Below are 16,553 nucleotides of genomic sequence, written 5' to 3' on the forward strand. Positions count from 1 at the left end.
CAAGTGGCACCTTTAAAAGCTGGAAACTTCTCTTTGTTCACCTCCAGCTTTTACGTATTCCCTTCAAATTGCATCACGTCTCTGGAGTCACATGAAGATTTTGTTGCATCTGTTGACAGATGGTTAAAGCTGACGTGTGCATTTTCTGGTTCCGTTGCTCGTGGGCGCAGTTGGCAACGCGACGATACACTCACAGTGAGCCTTTGTGCAAGAACATAAAGACGGGTGTGAGTGAAACGTGGGGTCGAGCAGATACCGCGTTCCAGGCACCTCGTGGACGTCTCCACGTCTGTCTTCTGGTCCATTACCGGCGCCTGTAGCTGCTGAAGAGGCAAAGTCCATTTGCGGAGAGGAGGTCTAACGAGTCACGCTATTACAGAAGCCGAGTGTGAGATTAATTAACTGAGTGGCGATTAAGAATGCGGGTCCGACAAGAATCTCTGTGGCGACGACGGGGGGGGGGGGGAAAGACCCAGATAGTGTGAGAAAGCGCTCGCACTCCAAACCAGATCAATGTGATTAATCTCACGCAGCCGTTCGTGGGTTCGGGACATCGAAAAACAAAATAGTCATAAATAATAATCATCGCTTGCCTGCACCTCTTACTCCAACTTAATGACGCCACATAACAAATAAACACATTTACCCGCTACCACCCGCTTTAGAAGCGCAATAAAAGCCTGGTCCCCAAAATAAATATATAAAGCATTTGCAGTAATCAGTCCACAGCTGTTTGTCATCATAGACCATTAACCGTTGTTCACAGTGTAAAGAATGAAAAAAGGGCCGAGAGGAATGAGCTCGGATCCGTGTCATGCGATGAAGCTGCCAAGTGCAGCGTGGAAACTGGAAGCCGGTAAAGGTATAGTCCGTACGCGCTCACCTAAAGGAAGGAGGGTGTGGCCCAGCGGCTGTGTGTGACTCTGCAACAATAGAAGAGATAAAAGAGAGAAAGGAAAGGAAGGAAGGATTCGCGAGAGAAAAAGAGAAAGGACAAAACACGACGGGCTGCGGTTTGATATAAACAGCGTCCGATTGGAGCGGAGGTGCCGGAGCGGCTCCGAGCCATTGTTCCCGTTCCTGTTCTGTTTGTAATGTCTCATTCTACCGTAGGATTTGAATTGTTCTACACGGGCCACGCCCCGGCGCCTTTGTTGTCGCAGGTATAGGGACGGTGCGTGCTTCTATGTGATCTGAGTGTGTGCGGCTGTTGCAGGAAGGCCGCGGGGGCGTGGGACGCGCTCGCACCTCCTACCCGGCAGGTTGCATTCCTGGCTCCAACTGCCCTAACCTCCCTTTTGTTCTCAGGTGTCTTTGACCTGAGTGTCTAATGGCCGGGGAGGCAGGTAAACCGTACCAGCCATGTGCATAGGAATAAAGGGGGGCCAGGAGCCACATCACCTGGTCCTCCCTACCGGCGGTTTAGAGTAAAAGGGGGCGGGGGGGGGGGGGTGTATGTGAGGTGCCGGGGAGGTAGAGTGTAATTACTCATCTACTAAATGTCCCCAGCTGACATTTTTTCCGACGCTTCCTCTTTTCTTTCTCATAGGTAAACGAGGGCATACCTGCAAAATTAACATGACTGGCGGTGATAATTGAGTTGATAATTACCCTGCAACATCTTCATAAATCATCCGCGGCTGCTTGATGAGCCAAAAAGGCTTTGATTCGTCTTGTAGGAATCTGCTCTTATTGAATATTGGATCCCCGGCTGCTTTTTCTGGTTCTGCTCTTTGTTTACGCTGTCTGCGCAGGTTTCTGCCACAAGCAGCCCTCAAAGACTTTTGCTCCCGACCGCAGCGGTACTTTTTAGACAGGTCGGAGGTCATCGGAAGCCGCCGGCGTGTGGAAAGTGTGGCGTGCGTTGGGGTTCTGGCCTTCGCTGCAGACACAGCTGCAGGAGGAACAGGAAGTATCCGCGTGTGATGGGCAGATTCAGCTCCATCGTTACATGCGGGTGATCTGATTTGACTGCATTAAGAAAAACAGTGGGAGAGGGCGAGAGAGAGAGAGAGAGAGAGAGAGAGAGGCGCATGTTTGTGAGTGAGACCCATCTGAATCTCTATTGAAACAGAAGAGCAAAGCTGGCTGCTAAGCTCTTTCCACCCATTCAAAAAGCCACGGCTTTTATTCAGTGCCCGGTTCTGGCTCTTTCTAGGCTGCACCCCCAGTGAACAAACAGGAGCGGTGTGTGTGTGTGTGTGTGTGTGTGTGTGTGTGTGTGTGTGTGTGTGTGTGTGTGTGTCTGTGTGCGCGTCCTGGTCTTAACAACAGTCCTGTTTTCTATGTGCTGGTGCTGCCATTGTTTAAATGATGCATTGTGTGTAATGTGTATGCATTAGCGTTGCGTAAGGCTACAGTACGGGCCCGTGTTCCCATGCGACTGGGTTCTGTTTGTTGAGTCAGCCGCTGCCGACACAAAATTGTCTGAAACCTGCTATTAGCGCTGTGAGGTAACTACTCACGCACAATTCGACTGCGCACGCAGCACAATAGCTCCGGCCACCGAAGCGACCGTGTGTGTGTGTGTGTGTGTGTGTGTGTGTGTGTGTGTGTGTGTGTGTGTGTGTGCGTGTGTCCCTGCATCATTTATGCTTGTGGAGAATCTTCCACCAATACCAGCAAACGCTCATTCACTCTAACAGGTGAGTGCGTCCGGTCGCACACGAGCACAGCTCTCGGCACCAGCGAGACGTTGCCATTGAAACTCGCACATCGCTCCCCAAGGACACTCGCTGCTATCGCATTTTCATATGTTTGGTCCAGGAAGCTGTGCCGCTATCTTCCACGCAGTGTGTTTGCCAGAGCTATCGACCTGCTCTGAATGGATGCCCCGGCTGGCACAGGAGCAGAGGAGGGCTGGAGATGGAGAGGATGGGGGGGGGGGGGGGGGGGGGGGGGACGCCGGGCTGCTCCCCGGCCCGAGGCAGGAAACGGAGCTACGAGCGTTCCCACCAGGCTGCGTGTTAAACACACAAACACACACTGCACCTCGCAGAGAGCGCGGACGCACACGCGGTCTCTGGAGGCCTGTGTATCAGCCTGCCAACAACAGTGGCAGCGCAGGAGCAGAACAGGAGAGCGCGCACCAGCCTCCATCCTCTCCTTGCTCCTGCTTTGTACCTTACACCCCCCCCCCCCACTGCCTTTCATTCCCATCTCTCTCTCTGCGCTTCGTGCCCTCCCTCTCTCTTTGTCTCTACTTTGAATATCTCATCTTTCTTTCGGCTCTCCCACCTCTTGTTCCACATTTTACCTCCCCCTGTTTTTTTCCTTCACTCCCACTCGTCTGCTTTTTTTCCCACTCTCGCCCCAAACCGGTGGAGACGTAGTGATGTGCGCCCAATAATATATATATTTTTTCAAATTTTGCTGACAGCCACACCTAGAGCTGGGAATCGCTCCCCCTGACTCATCTTGACAAATAAACTCATATTCAATGTGAGATTGAATGGAAGTAAGTCACAGAAGATGCAGGCAACTGCTGGCAAACGTTCCCGTCCTGTCTTCATATGGTTCATCTCTTATTCATTGGCGTTGTGTATCTCACACGGATGCCCCATTTTAATAATTCTGTGCAAACACTCAGTGATCTGTATTTATTTCTCTAGAATATGTTGTCCCTTTATAGAGATGGGCTAAACCATAGCTCCCTCGTGTCAGTCTCTTCGATTCCCTTCATTCTCATGACCTTTTTGTTTACATATTTCATGACACGACTCCTCTACGAGCCATTTGTTCATCAGCCATGTCCACCGCCACACACGTCTGCAGGTTTGTCCAGACACAGCAGCAAATCAAAGAACTCCCGCACTGTTTTATCTCATGGAGTGAATCGCTCCGCTGCCCCGTTTTATGTCCGTCTTTATGAAGATATAATGAGAAAATTGCTGAACTACAATAACAAGGCTTGAAACGAATGCCAGAGTGCTCTGCGCATGAGACAGATAGATACAACGATGTGTTTTATAGAGATGTGTTGCTGCTGAACTAAAGTTGAATTAAAATTTAAACTAAAGTAGTCTAATATTTTTAAACAGCTGAAAAGCTATTAAATAATGATACTTTTCCTTAAATTATTCCTTTTCTTCGATAGCTTTTGTTTTATTGATGCTTCGCTGACTAAAGAACAGTACAGTCTCTATGAGTAAGTATTAGGATGGAATGCTTTGGTAAAAACCAACCCAGTGAAGATAGATTTTACACGATATGTTATAAACATGTGCAGTTAAAGCGATGCGGTCCTGGATCTGATGTCGGGGGCATAATGCCTGCTTGTTATTTTGGTACGTGTCACAGAAGTCTTATTTATAGGTGCTGGAAATGTGCACTTCATGTGTGCGGTGCCGTTGCCTCCCTTTCATGTGCCTTGACCGACTGCTACATCAATCAGAGCACGCTGAGGTCGCGGCGACGTTACATTGTGCTTCAAATACGAAGCGCGTCTCAGGTATTGCCGCTCTGTCGGGACCGTGAGGTGAAACGGAACGAAATCAACAGCTGTAGTGGCACAGGCACATTCCCTCGTGCACACGGAGAGAGCGAGAGCGAGAGAGAGAGCCAAATGGATGTCATTCCATTCTTACGCTGACTAATACAAACGCACACGCACACACACACAAAAATATGCGCAAAACTCGACAAGAGGATCTGAATTTCCATATGCAGATCCTTGGGGTGAAGACAAACCTGATCCGTCCCTGCTTGTTTGCATTTTTCAGTCACAGTTGTTGGCCAAATCGCACGGTGGCATCTGTGTGTCACACGCACGCGTTGGTTTAGCAACGTCATTCAGTCAGAGTAAAACAAACGACTCTAAACCTGGATACGTTAAATATTATAAAACATAATGACAGGCCTGTAGGTGAAAAGTGACTTTGTTTACATTTACTGTAAATGTTGAGGTAATATTCTCCATGTTAGGTGATATAAACATCCCGTGCCCCCATGGAAAGTCTAGTCCTGTGCTCATTTCCTGCTGTGGTTGAACACAGGCAGACCTGGTGCCCTTAATCATTTGCAAATGAGGAATGTGACTATTTAAAATGTGACATATCTAAAGGATCGCTGTGGTGACACCAACTCTTGATAGATTATCACTCATCTGAACAATTTATAGCACTTTGGAAATAGAAAATCGTTGTTTTGGGTGATATTTCCTAATTTCCAAGAAAAGTAGGAGCATGTTTCCATTTCAGAAGATTTCGACATAAAACACGCGGCCCCCGTGCTCTGTTTCCAGTAAGAGGTGAGTTAAAACGCAGACAGCCCTAATTAGATTTCATACGTCAAGGCCAAACATCTCGGTGTTGTAAATCAGCAGGGGCTGGGATGACTCTGAAAAAAAGATTCAGAGCCATTGGCAGCTAGTAAATTTCACGTCACCCAGAGAGGCTTGACTGTAAAAAAAAGGTGGTTTGGCCTCAGACAAAAAGCCGGGACTCTGTTATTAAGTTAGGTTAGTCAGCACCAACAGTCTGGAGGGATCAGTAAACACACGCGAGGGCGATTACGTCCATGCTGGTGCAGCGGCACACTGAGGCATACTGTAAATCCAAAGGTGGAACGGCGTGATGAACAAAAGCTTTTACGCTGCTGTACGCTCTCAGTATGACAAATGAAAGAGCAGCTAAAAGGCTGCAGGTTTATTTAGGGTACATTTAAAACAGTGCTGTGTCAGCTGGTTGGACACTAACGCTACACATGATTCCCCCCTGATTCCCCATTAAGACGTGAATAGTGGCAGGAAGCAAGTAGCTAATAAAAAAATGATTAATTGTTTTATTTGCCACGGACTGTGTGTGTGTGTGTGTGTGTGTGTGTGTGTGTGTGTGTGTGTGTGTGTGTGTGTGTGTGTGTGTGTGTGTGTGTGTTGCGCTGTCAGTACTGCTGATGAAGGGGTCGTAATAAACACAGGGCCATTCAGTGGACCCATGGGACAATGCAAACAGCTGTGAATGCTGGGTGAGGGCTGGAGTGCTGGTTAACTAGGATGTCGAAGCCAGAAGGGAGAGAATGTGCACATTCATGTATAGACACAAGGAGGAAGAGGGGGATTTGATGAGAGCTGGAGGTTAAGAGAGTTTGCTGGTTTACTGTCAGTTAGATTCAGTTTTCTAAATGTAACTCAGTAACACACACACACACACACACACACACACACACACACACACACACACACACACACACACACACAGGGAGGCGCACCTGGTTTTGTAGACAGCTGCCCTTAGGGCTACCTGTTAGTCAGATCCTCTGTGCTTTGTAATTAGGTGAGTTAGTGAGAGAAAGGCATGGGGAGAGAGAGAGAGAGAGAGAGAAAAGGATGAGAGAAAGGCGACAGAGTGAGTGAGTGAGTGAGTGAGTGAGTGAGTGAGTGAGTGAGTGAGTGAGTGAGTGAGTGAGTGAGTGAGTGAGTGAGTGAGTGAGTGAGTGAGTGAGTGAGCAAGCGAGTGAGTGAGTGAGTGAACAAGAAAGCAGAGGGAGGGGAGAGACAGAGGCCCCTTCCATCCAGTACAGGACTAGACTTCATGAGCCTCTCCGATGCCGATGCCCTCCTTTGTTGCCACCCACAATTACAAACACACATCTACACAGTGTGTGTGATTTGAAAGCAGCTGCACTAACTAACAATATTGCTATGATCAGTCTTTTGTCCATGTTAGCTGCTTTGCACTGCTCCACTCCCTCAAAGCTGCAAAAAAAGGACATTGTTGTGTTTGTGTCATGCTCATTTATCGCCCGGCGTCGTTTGGTGAGAGCTGCTTGTTAGAAGCAGCCTCCGCAGGCGCAACGGGCCGAGCAGCACACTGGCCCACGTTATCGACGGAGAGGAGGAAAATAATTGAGAGCCGAGTCCCGGTGACAAATGCAGAGGGCGAGGAGCTGCGTTCATTAGGCCTCGGTGATACAAGAGTTCCACTGAGTGAGAGGGAGACGAGAGAAGAGGCGTAAAGGTAGAAGGAACACACACACACACACACACACACACACACACACACACACACACACACACACACACACACACACACACACACACACACACACACACACCCTGTGTGACAGCCATTGTGAGGTGACTGACAGCGAGTGGAAGCAGGATGGCGTCCGTGTGTGTGCGATGACGGGAGGAGGGGTCTGTCACGGGAGGCGAGTCCCTTCAGGAATTCCACAGAGGAATCACCTCCTCGGCTCGTCCGTGTCGGGCAACCAATTACCGCGACTGTGTGTGTGTGTATGTGTGTGTGAAGGCTGAAGGGGAGGTCTTGCCATAAAATGGAGGGGACTTCTCCTAATCATCGCACTCTGGCCCCGCACAAAGACGAAAAGGCTGCTCGGACTATTTGAATTTGAATGGCCTCTCTCTCTCTCTCTCTCTCTCTCTCTCTCTCTCGCTTTTAATTCAATGTTTCTCTTCCTCTCCCTCGGCTTCACACCGGACGACAAAGGCAGAGCCAACAAAGATCGCACACAAAGCAATCAGGCTAATAGCGCTAATAAGTTGAGCGTGGGGTCCGCGCTCTCAATGTTGACACATTTCGCTGTTTCCGTGGCTAAACAAGGGGCTGGAGTGTTTGGCAACCAGACGCCATAGTATTTTAATGGAGTAGCGACCCCATGCCAGGTTGCCATGTGCTTGGCCCGTTTGACTGTAGAGGAGCACAACAAAAGCAAAGGGGTGGAGGTGGGAGAAGGTAATTAGCTGGTGGAGGGGCCGGAGGGGAGGGATTTTCGGGGAAGGAGTCATTAAGGGCGTTTTGAGTTTTTTTTTACATTTCTTTTTGTCGAACGGAAAACAAAATCGCGCCGTCGTCATGTTCCACGCACGAGAAGAAGCCGCTGTGCGTTTCCGCCTACGGATCGACAGGAGGACGCGGCGGCGAGCGCTTCATCGCGTGCGGCGCGGCGCTCGTACCCGGGAGGCTGTCGAGACGCATCTCGGAGCTTCGCCCCCGGGGTTCGCCTCAATTATCCGTCAGTCGTCAACTCCCAGGGTCACGCTAACAAAGACGACCATGCTAAAAAGCTTAAAGCAGTCATGGCTAAATCCCTCACCTGTCTGCTCTCTGCAACCCGAGGACTCGGGTGGAACGACGGCGCATTCCTCTCTCTCAATAATAGCCTTTCTTCCCATTTCCTCTTTGGGCCCTTCTCCTTTTTCGCTCTTTTAAGAAGTCTGCTTGTTTGAACAAAGAAATATTCTAAGAGGGCTGTAACCCTGGGTGCTGTGTGCGTTTATGTGCATGTGTGTGTGAATTGGATGCGGCCATAGGGACGAATGCTTCAGTGCCCTCCCCTGTTATTAGGCCTGCCCTGTCATTACAGGATTAGAGTGCAGGGGTTGACATGCGTGTGTGTGTGTGTGTGTGTGTGTGTGTGTGTGTTTGTTTGTGTGTGTGTGTACATATGCGTGTATATTTTTTTATCGGAGCGCATGTGATCTCTCCCGACTCTGCAGCGCGATGTTTCTCACACAATCAGAGCACGCAGAGAAAACAAATGTCACTGTCGTTTCCCCCCCCGTGTTTGTGAAGCTAATCCCAGGTGCTCATGACCTCTATCATAAATAACACTTTACTGAAGCAATCCTCGGGTTGCTCAAACACCGACTCGCTAATTAAGTAGTGCTCGCGAGCGGTGGGAGGTCAGAAAACATTCCCCCGTACACGGCGCGTCACCGTCCATCACGGCGGCAACGGAAGGAGGTCAGAGAGGGAGCGGGATGGATGGGGGGGGGAGCGAGGAACCGGGGGGAGTCCGCTCCATTATTTCACAGGGACGAAGGGGAGCGGAGGAGCAGCGTGCGCGTGAGGAGGACGGATCCTGATTCGCTCCTCTTCTTCATTTGACACTTTCTTGATTGGACGCGTATGAGGCCGCAACACCGCGTGAACCAGGGTCCCGCGGACGCCTCTCCCTCGACCCGTCTTTCTGGTTTCCCTTTTTCTTTTGTGTGTCTCTCAACCCGTCCCATTAGGCGAGCCGCCAGCGCGCTCTCAGGCGCTTTCAAAGGTTGTTTGCTTAAAAAAATACCTTTCTGTCTTTAATCTGTCGCACTCAGCCTCTCTCTCATCCTTTATCATCGGCGAAGCACGAGTCTGTTGGTTTGTCACACGCAAACAGCTGCTTGATGCGTGGGCATACAGCACTTTATTTCCAGAGCGGTTGGGTTTGCTTTATTGTGTGTGACAGTGCGTGTGTGTGGCACAGTTTTCTGCAACTGTGCAGGTGCCTGAATTCGCTGTGCACTCATAATCGCTGCCGTTTGCATCTGCTGCCCGCTGCAATATTCACTCATACCAATATAGTTTTGTAGAGACAAATCAGCATTGGAGGAATCGCACACACACACACACACACACACACACACACACACACACACACACACACACACACACACACACACACACACACACACATTCTTTGGAAGGGGCTGGGTTTGGTTGGGGTCATTCAGTGCTTTAGCTCTGGCCCATTGGCTCCACTTTGTGCACAATGCAGGGCTTTGCCGCAACACACACACACACACACACACACACACACACACACACACACACACACACACACACACACACACACAGTATGGCTAACAATAAAGATCCATCGAGAAGGGAAGGGTTAGTCCTGCAAATGCGTGTGTGTGTGTGTGTGTGTGTGTGTGTTTTGCATATCTTTGTTTCTGCCCTCACTCGTTCTCTCTCTCCCCCACTCGCCCACTCACCCTCCCTCCCCTCCGTGACTCTTCCTGTGTGTCATTATATTTCATTCATTCTAAAGCAAGGTCAGCTCTGGTGACGCGCCCGCGTGTCACTCGGGGCCGCGTCGCACTCATAACAACCAACGGGCTGCGGAGGCGGCGCGGTTCCACCAGCGCGGCCGTCAGCGAGAGACTCGGGATCACGCACTGTGGCGGCGCCAGGCGCAGGAAGTCCTGCGACGTGCGCTGACACGCTTTACGGGAGGAAAACAGCGGCGGTGGCCTGTTTGCTCCGGTGACGGGAGCGACTCCTCTCACACGGTCCAAAAAGAGCTCCCCGTAAAATGCAACGCGCCTTTGTGATTCACCACTAAGACCAGGGCGGTATATTTGGACCCTGGGCAGCTTTATTTCCCACACTCACAGCTTCCAGACCAGTTCAAACATTGACTCTATTTTCTGTATCCGTGCATATAATTCTTTTGCACGAGGAGGTGTCTTTCCTTCTGCTCTGGTATTTTTAAACCTCAGTAATAGACGCATGCACGTCACAGTCACTGCCCTCGCGTCCTGGGGGGTGGGGGTGGAGGGGGGCCGGGCTGAGTGAGGATTCCCTGTGAGAACACGCCGCGTCTGCGGAGCTAGACATCGGTCATGAGGGCGTTTGTTGGGTCTGAGGCCGTCTGTGTTTGTCCCCGCTGCTGCTCTTGAACGCGCGAGGTGTTTGTGGAAGCGGCGGTGAAACCGTGCTTCCTCCAGCAAGAGCGCGATATCTATATAGAGCAAAGATGGAGACGGTGGCGAGAAAGACAGACACGACGGTGGCGGCTGCAGATTCCTTCACTTTCCCATGCGTCTGCTGGAGGAAAAAAAAAAGGAACAAATGGGCCGTCCTCGGCTTCTGGCAGCGCCGTTTCATCATGGTTTATTACCTTGTAGAACAGCGCGGTGGTTGAGATAATCACGGCGGTTGCAAAACCGTGCCTTGAGCGCCTCGCAGTGAAAGGCTCCACGTTCACAGCCGCCCTCCGCCGCTCTCACCGTGACGCTCTGCGTGTGTGTTTACGCAGTGTTTGCCTTCCTCTCCACGTTGTCGAGGGCTAGGCGTCAAAAGTAAGGTAGGCTTGAAGAGGGCGCGAGTTGTATCGACGGGCAGCGAATCCAATTGTGTATTAACCTCTGTTCCACTCAAGGGCTCCTCTCCTGTAACACCTAACTTTATTACCGCCCTCTCCATTCAAGCCTTCTGTTGGGTTATATATCTTGTGGAGTTTTACAACTTGTTACGCGCCGTGTGTGTGTGTGTGTGTGTGTGTGTGTGTGTGTGTGTCTCAGTGCCCCATGGGAAGCAGAGCTGTTTCCCAGCGAAAGTCCACGTTTTTCCTCTCCCCACTTTAAAAGCCAACGTCTAATTAAGACTAATGAGCGAAGTGAGGAGCTGCAGTAAAGTGTCACAGAGCCGTCGCGCGTCACCCGACTGCATCGGCCTCGCGCCGCCGCCGCCGCCTCTCCGTCTTCCTGTCACGCACAGCTACGCACATTGTGCTCTCCCACTCACACGAGCAGCAATTTCTCCCCTTATTGAGTCTAGTGTTGTTTTACGCCGGCGACCTTTGTGACTGTTTTATGACGTTATTGTAAAACCAGTCTGATTGATATTTTCCTCCACTGTTCCCATTCGTCTGACCTGCTTGTTTACTTTGTGTCTGTTTACAGAGACGCTGATGGACACGAAGTGGGCCACGACAGAATTAGCCTGGACCGCGCATCCTGAGACTGGGGTGAGTTCACTGGGCAGCGAGTGACTTTGATGCTTTTTATTGGCGGCTGAAACGTCCTGTCGGTCCGTCCCATCGCGCTTCACCTCCATCGGTAAATCACTCGACAGGAAACGCTTAACATTCAACAGGATGCGCTTCTTAGGGCTGAGAAAAAGACGCGCCGCCATCCAATTTCGCCGCCCCGCCCCGTTGCAGATGCTCCTTTCCCTTCTGCCTCTGTGCGCTCAGGACACATTAAAAGTGTCAGCTTCCTCATGGAGAACTCTTTTTAAGGGCTGAGATATTTCCTGGCGCTGACCCGTTGCACGTCCAGGCGCCCAAATCTAGCGCACACAAAGGTGGCGGTGACAGCGTGGCCGTGCGTTCCCATGTGCCCCTCACAATGGGCCAAAGAGGAGCAGAAAGAGTCGTGACCCCCTCCTCAGCGACACTTCAAAGACCCCCAGCACTCCTCCCCTCGCCTTTGTGTGGTCCAGTGACTTAGCCCCCGTGTTTTAAAAGGTTGCCCCCCCCCCCATTTTTATATTTTGTTTTTAACCCCAACACACTTTGAGCGAGATTCCGCCCCAGCTGTTTGAAGCTGCCCGCCCTCTTCCCCATTCTTCCCTCCCTTTACTTCCAAGTAACTAAGCACTAATGAAGCCAGACACACCAGCCACCTCGGCTGGTGCACCAATCAATAGAACCCCCCCCAATCCCCTTGCCCCGGTCACAAAGGAGCACCGATGCTCCCACTGGTCCCAGAATGGCACCAAACTAAAAAAAAAACCCGTCCTGCTGCTTCTCCAAGCAAACGCACAGCAGATGCTGCACACATACAGTGTGTAGCCTTTTCTCTCTATTTTTACCAAACGGAAGATGTCTCCCAAACCTGTGCGACTGGAAGTTCCCCCTTCACGTTTCACTTCCTTTTCTTTCTTATTCTAAACAAAAAAAAAAACATTAAGTCCTCTCTGGTCTTGCCTCTTTTCTGTATTCGCGCGCTGTTGAGACGCTGTCGCGTGAAACCGTCGCAGCCGTCGTTACAAGCGAGCGTTCCGACGGCGCAGAACTACAGACAGCAGAGAAATCTATTTTAAAGGAAGAAGACTCTCTACGGGACGCAGTCCAGCCAAGTCTGAGGCACAGCGTCTCCGTCTTGTTGCAGCATTGCGCAACACGCACACATGAAACGGCCAGCGTCACCGGGGAGCGCGAGCTGCGTCTGCGTTCGGGTCGATTCCGATCCGGCACACGTACGCTGGTTCTGCTGGACACCGCCCACGCGGCCGCGGGCGCCCGCTCTGCGTCTGCACTCTGGCGTCGCCGTCTGCCTCGATGCGCGGCCCCTCCGCAGGATCCATGCATGTTTTGTGTTGGAGTGTGCGCATGCATACATAAGCATGTTGACACCCACAATATCTGGTTCCGGCTGCTTTTATACCCGGGTTTCACTGCGATTCCCTGTTTTGAGTGTCTGTCTTCCCACATGCTGCGTGGATTGTCTTTCAGAGCAGACGGGATCTGAAAGGGAACTTCCATCTTATAACGTGAACTATGACGCTTATCAGGGTTTTCCATGGCTGTACCAACAACACTAGACCACGTTAGCTTGTGGAGATAATAACTGTTGTCAGTGTATTTGAGTTTGCTTCACAGACCCCCATCTTGCTGTGACATGTTATGAACAAGCAAAAATTAGCCTCGGAAGTATTTACACTCACAACACGAAACATAAAAGCTTCCTAATCGCCAGGACAGAGTCTGTTGGAGTTGTAGGTTTCAGTTAATGCCCAAATCTAATACTTGTTTAAACTCAAAGAATGATGACAATGAATTCATTTAAAGGTAAATATCCATATAAGACCCATAAAACAGTGCTGCAGACCAACCAAGATGCTTTTTTCCCATTGGTGCTTTAAGAAAAATGACAAAAATGTCACTGAATGAATGATAATGAGGATGCGTTAAAACTCTGACGCCAATGGAAAAAAAGACGGGTAGGATTTTTGCATAATGGTTTATTTTCAGATCAGTGTTGAGAAACTTGACCCTTCTCCCCATGACCTGCTTAATTCATTCAGGCTTAGTAAGCAGGCGCTCACAACGTTCGGCCAGCGGTGCGTGTCTCCTGAGAGTGACCCCACACACACACACACACACACACACACACACACACACACGCACGCGCTTCTTAGGGTCAGAGCCCACGTACATGCTCTGTCTATATTCAAACAAACACACCCATAGGACGCAGCAGACAGTCTGACACAAACACGCCCATAAACACTTGGCTGTAGTGCTGTTTCACCGTGGGTGATTTATTACACTGAACTAAATACCCATTGACACTTCATGCATTTAGCCGTCCCATTGACCTGGCTGGTGATTATCGATTCCCTCTGGTCTCCCCCGTTCTGGCCGGGGCCATCGGTTTCACGCCACCGCTGAGCTACGCCCGCTCTCTCTCTGTCTCCCTCACGGCCTCCAGGGTCTTGGATGAATAGCCTTGTCTCCACCACATCCATATCGCAGCCTTAATTAAGATGCTCAGAGCTCAGATGGAAACAACTGGCTCCAGAGAGCAAGAAATTCAAATGTTTTAAGGCAAACTTCTGTCCCAAGAGACATTTGTGTATTTGCATTTAAGACTTGATGCATTTTGGTGGTTTTGATAGTGGCAGAGCTGTGTGAAGTGTCATTTCAAGGTTGCAGGTTCAATCTCATCAATTCATGTAGTGACTTAGTGGCAGCACTTTTAGCTAAGATTGAATCTGGCTTTCCTTAATGCTGTGCTTCATCATCATCCTCATCTTTTACATGCTTTAACGCCATGACTCGTGTTCAACATTAGCGCTGGGCCTTTGTATCTGAAAGTTGCTATGAAAACACTTTGAAGGCCTTGGCTTTGCTAAAAAAAAATAAAATGCACAGTATGCCTAATAGGAAAGGGGAGCAGATCCCTCAGCACACACATGCAGTTATACTATACACACAGGAATCGCTATTTGAAGTGAAACTATTTAATCGTGGTGTCCTCATTCGAGATTGAAAAATGCATTAGATTACAGTGTCTCGCAGCAACACTTTTACAGTCTAGTTTGCTTTGGCTCATTTAATGAAGCTGGTAATCAAAGTTTAGAAAATTTAATCCCATTTTATCCGGAGTAATTCACCCCCTGGGTACTGTAGTAGCATTGAGAGATGAAGTGTGTAAAGACAGAAAAGCATGAAGGTTAACCGGCTCCTTTCCTCCGTCTTTATTAGAGGACGTTGCGATCATTGCTTTGTAATTGAAGCGTAATTGGTTGTGAAGCCATGAGGCTGCGACTCCCAAACAGATAGGAGGTAAACACGCCGCGGTGGCTCTGTGGCGAGGTGACAGGTTGCAGTAATTGTGATGAATTCGCAGACTTCGTCCCTGGCTCTTCGCTACGCTAAGCACAGATGAAAGGCGCAACACGACAAAGGCAGGGGAGTGTAATTGAAAATACCTGCTCCCTCTAGGTCCCGACCTCTGGCCTCTCACTGTCATTGTTGTTGATCGTGCGACATGATTAAAAATAGTTCCTCCATCTTCAATGCAGGGCGCTGCTAAGAAGGATGAATGTTCTATTCCAAGCATCAAACAAAACTGTCTCGCTCTCGTTGCAGTGGGAGGAGGTGAGCGGCTACGACGACGCCATGAACCCCATCCGGACGTACCAAGTCTGCAACGTACGAGAGCTCAACCAGAACAACTGGCTGCGCAGCGACTTCATCCCCCGAAAGGACGTGCTGCGCGTGTACGTGGAGATGAAGTTCACGGTGCGCGACTGCAACAGCATCCCCAACATCCCCGGCTCCTGCAAAGAGACCTTCAACCTCTTCTACTACGAGTCCGACTCGGACTCCGCCACGGCCACCAGCCCCTTCTGGATGGAGAACCCCTACGTGAAGGTGGACACCATCGCTCCAGACGAGAGCTTCTCCATGCTGGAGTCCGGACGCGTCAACACCAAGGTGCGGAGCTTCGGGCCGCTGTCCAAGGCGGGCTTCTACTTGGCCTTCCAGGATCTCGGCGCCTGCATGTCGCTCATCTCAGTGAGGGTGTTCTACAAGAAGTGCTCCACCACCATCGCCAACTTCGCCGTGTTCCCGGAGACGGCGACCGGGGCCGAGGCCACGTCCCTGGTCATCGCGCCGGGGACCTGTGTCCCCAATGCGCTGGAGGTCTCTGTGCCACTCAAGCTTTACTGCAATGGGGACGGGGAGTGGATGGTCCCGGTGGGAGCCTGCACCTGTGCAGCTGGGTTTGAGCCGGCAATGAAGGAAACCCAATGTCAAGGTGAGGGCTTTCACAGCACAGTCCTATTTTCAGTAGTGAATTATTCTAGAATCGAGATGAGATCTGCATCAACATGACAGACAGGAATCGGACCCAGTGTCAGGAAGAAGCCAACAAATGTATGCAACATCTATTGAGCAGCATGACATTTGTAGCTTGCTGACGTTCCTGAAAGACGATGTGGGATTGCTGGGATTTCCCCAAGCGATCAATAATGTATGGTATTATTGCTGCTGAGGAAAGTTGCATTTACATTTTACGCAGTGCCCATGCAGAAAGCATCACAATGACGGAGTCGCAAGCGACTCGACGTCTCGCTGAAGGACACTTCATCTGGACAACACCACTGTTGTGGACACAGATTGTTGATTTAATCAGCTCTGCTTTGGCTACAGTTTACTCTCTCTGTCACTGGAGTGTCCAGCTGCCACATTATTATGAGCCATTTATGTGCCTTGTATCCTTTGACACATTAATCCAACGACTACAAGTTGGATTAATAAACACTCGATGACACTGTGGGCAGGCAGCTGTTCACTCCTATGACCTCAGGTTCGCTTGGCAGCTAAATAAATGGAAATGCAGGGGAGGGTGTCTGTTTATGAGAGCTGGGAGGCCCCGTGATGGTTTCAGGTCTGATGGAAAACATGACGGGTTCACAGAGGTTGAGAACAAGGTGAATTTAAACAACAAGGTCTCAGATGAAATGGAGTGTATGTGACAGCAGGAGGACAGGGGAAAGAAAAATGGAAAGTGTGTGTTTGTGTGT

General features: G+C 50.2%; 1 protein-coding gene and 1 long non-coding RNA gene across 11 annotated transcripts in view; one reads left to right on the forward strand and one right to left on the reverse strand.

Annotated features, from left to right (window-relative positions):
* Positions 1 to 16,553, forward strand: part of LOC114853042 (ephrin type-B receptor 3-like) — a 51,684-nt gene that overhangs the window by 14,641 nt on the left and 20,490 nt on the right. For all 7 annotated transcript variants that reach the window (XM_029145908.3, XM_029145913.3, XM_029145907.3 and 4 more), the window contains exons 2-3: positions 11,414 to 11,478; positions 15,112 to 15,784. In XM_029145908.3, the coding sequence (XP_029001741.1) occupies positions 11,414 to 11,478; positions 15,112 to 15,784 (738 nt within the window). The remainder of the gene's footprint in view (positions 1 to 11,413; positions 11,479 to 15,111; positions 15,785 to 16,553) is intronic.
* LOC114853044 (uncharacterized) overlaps positions 1 to 16,553 on the reverse strand; it is a 101,915-nt gene that overhangs the window by 3,066 nt on the left and 82,296 nt on the right. The gene's annotated exons all lie outside the window — the stretch shown is intronic.

This window comes from Betta splendens, chromosome 4, assembly GCF_900634795.4.
Source record: "Betta splendens chromosome 4, fBetSpl5.4, whole genome shotgun sequence".
NCBI lineage: Eukaryota > Metazoa > Chordata > Actinopteri > Anabantiformes > Osphronemidae > Betta > Betta splendens.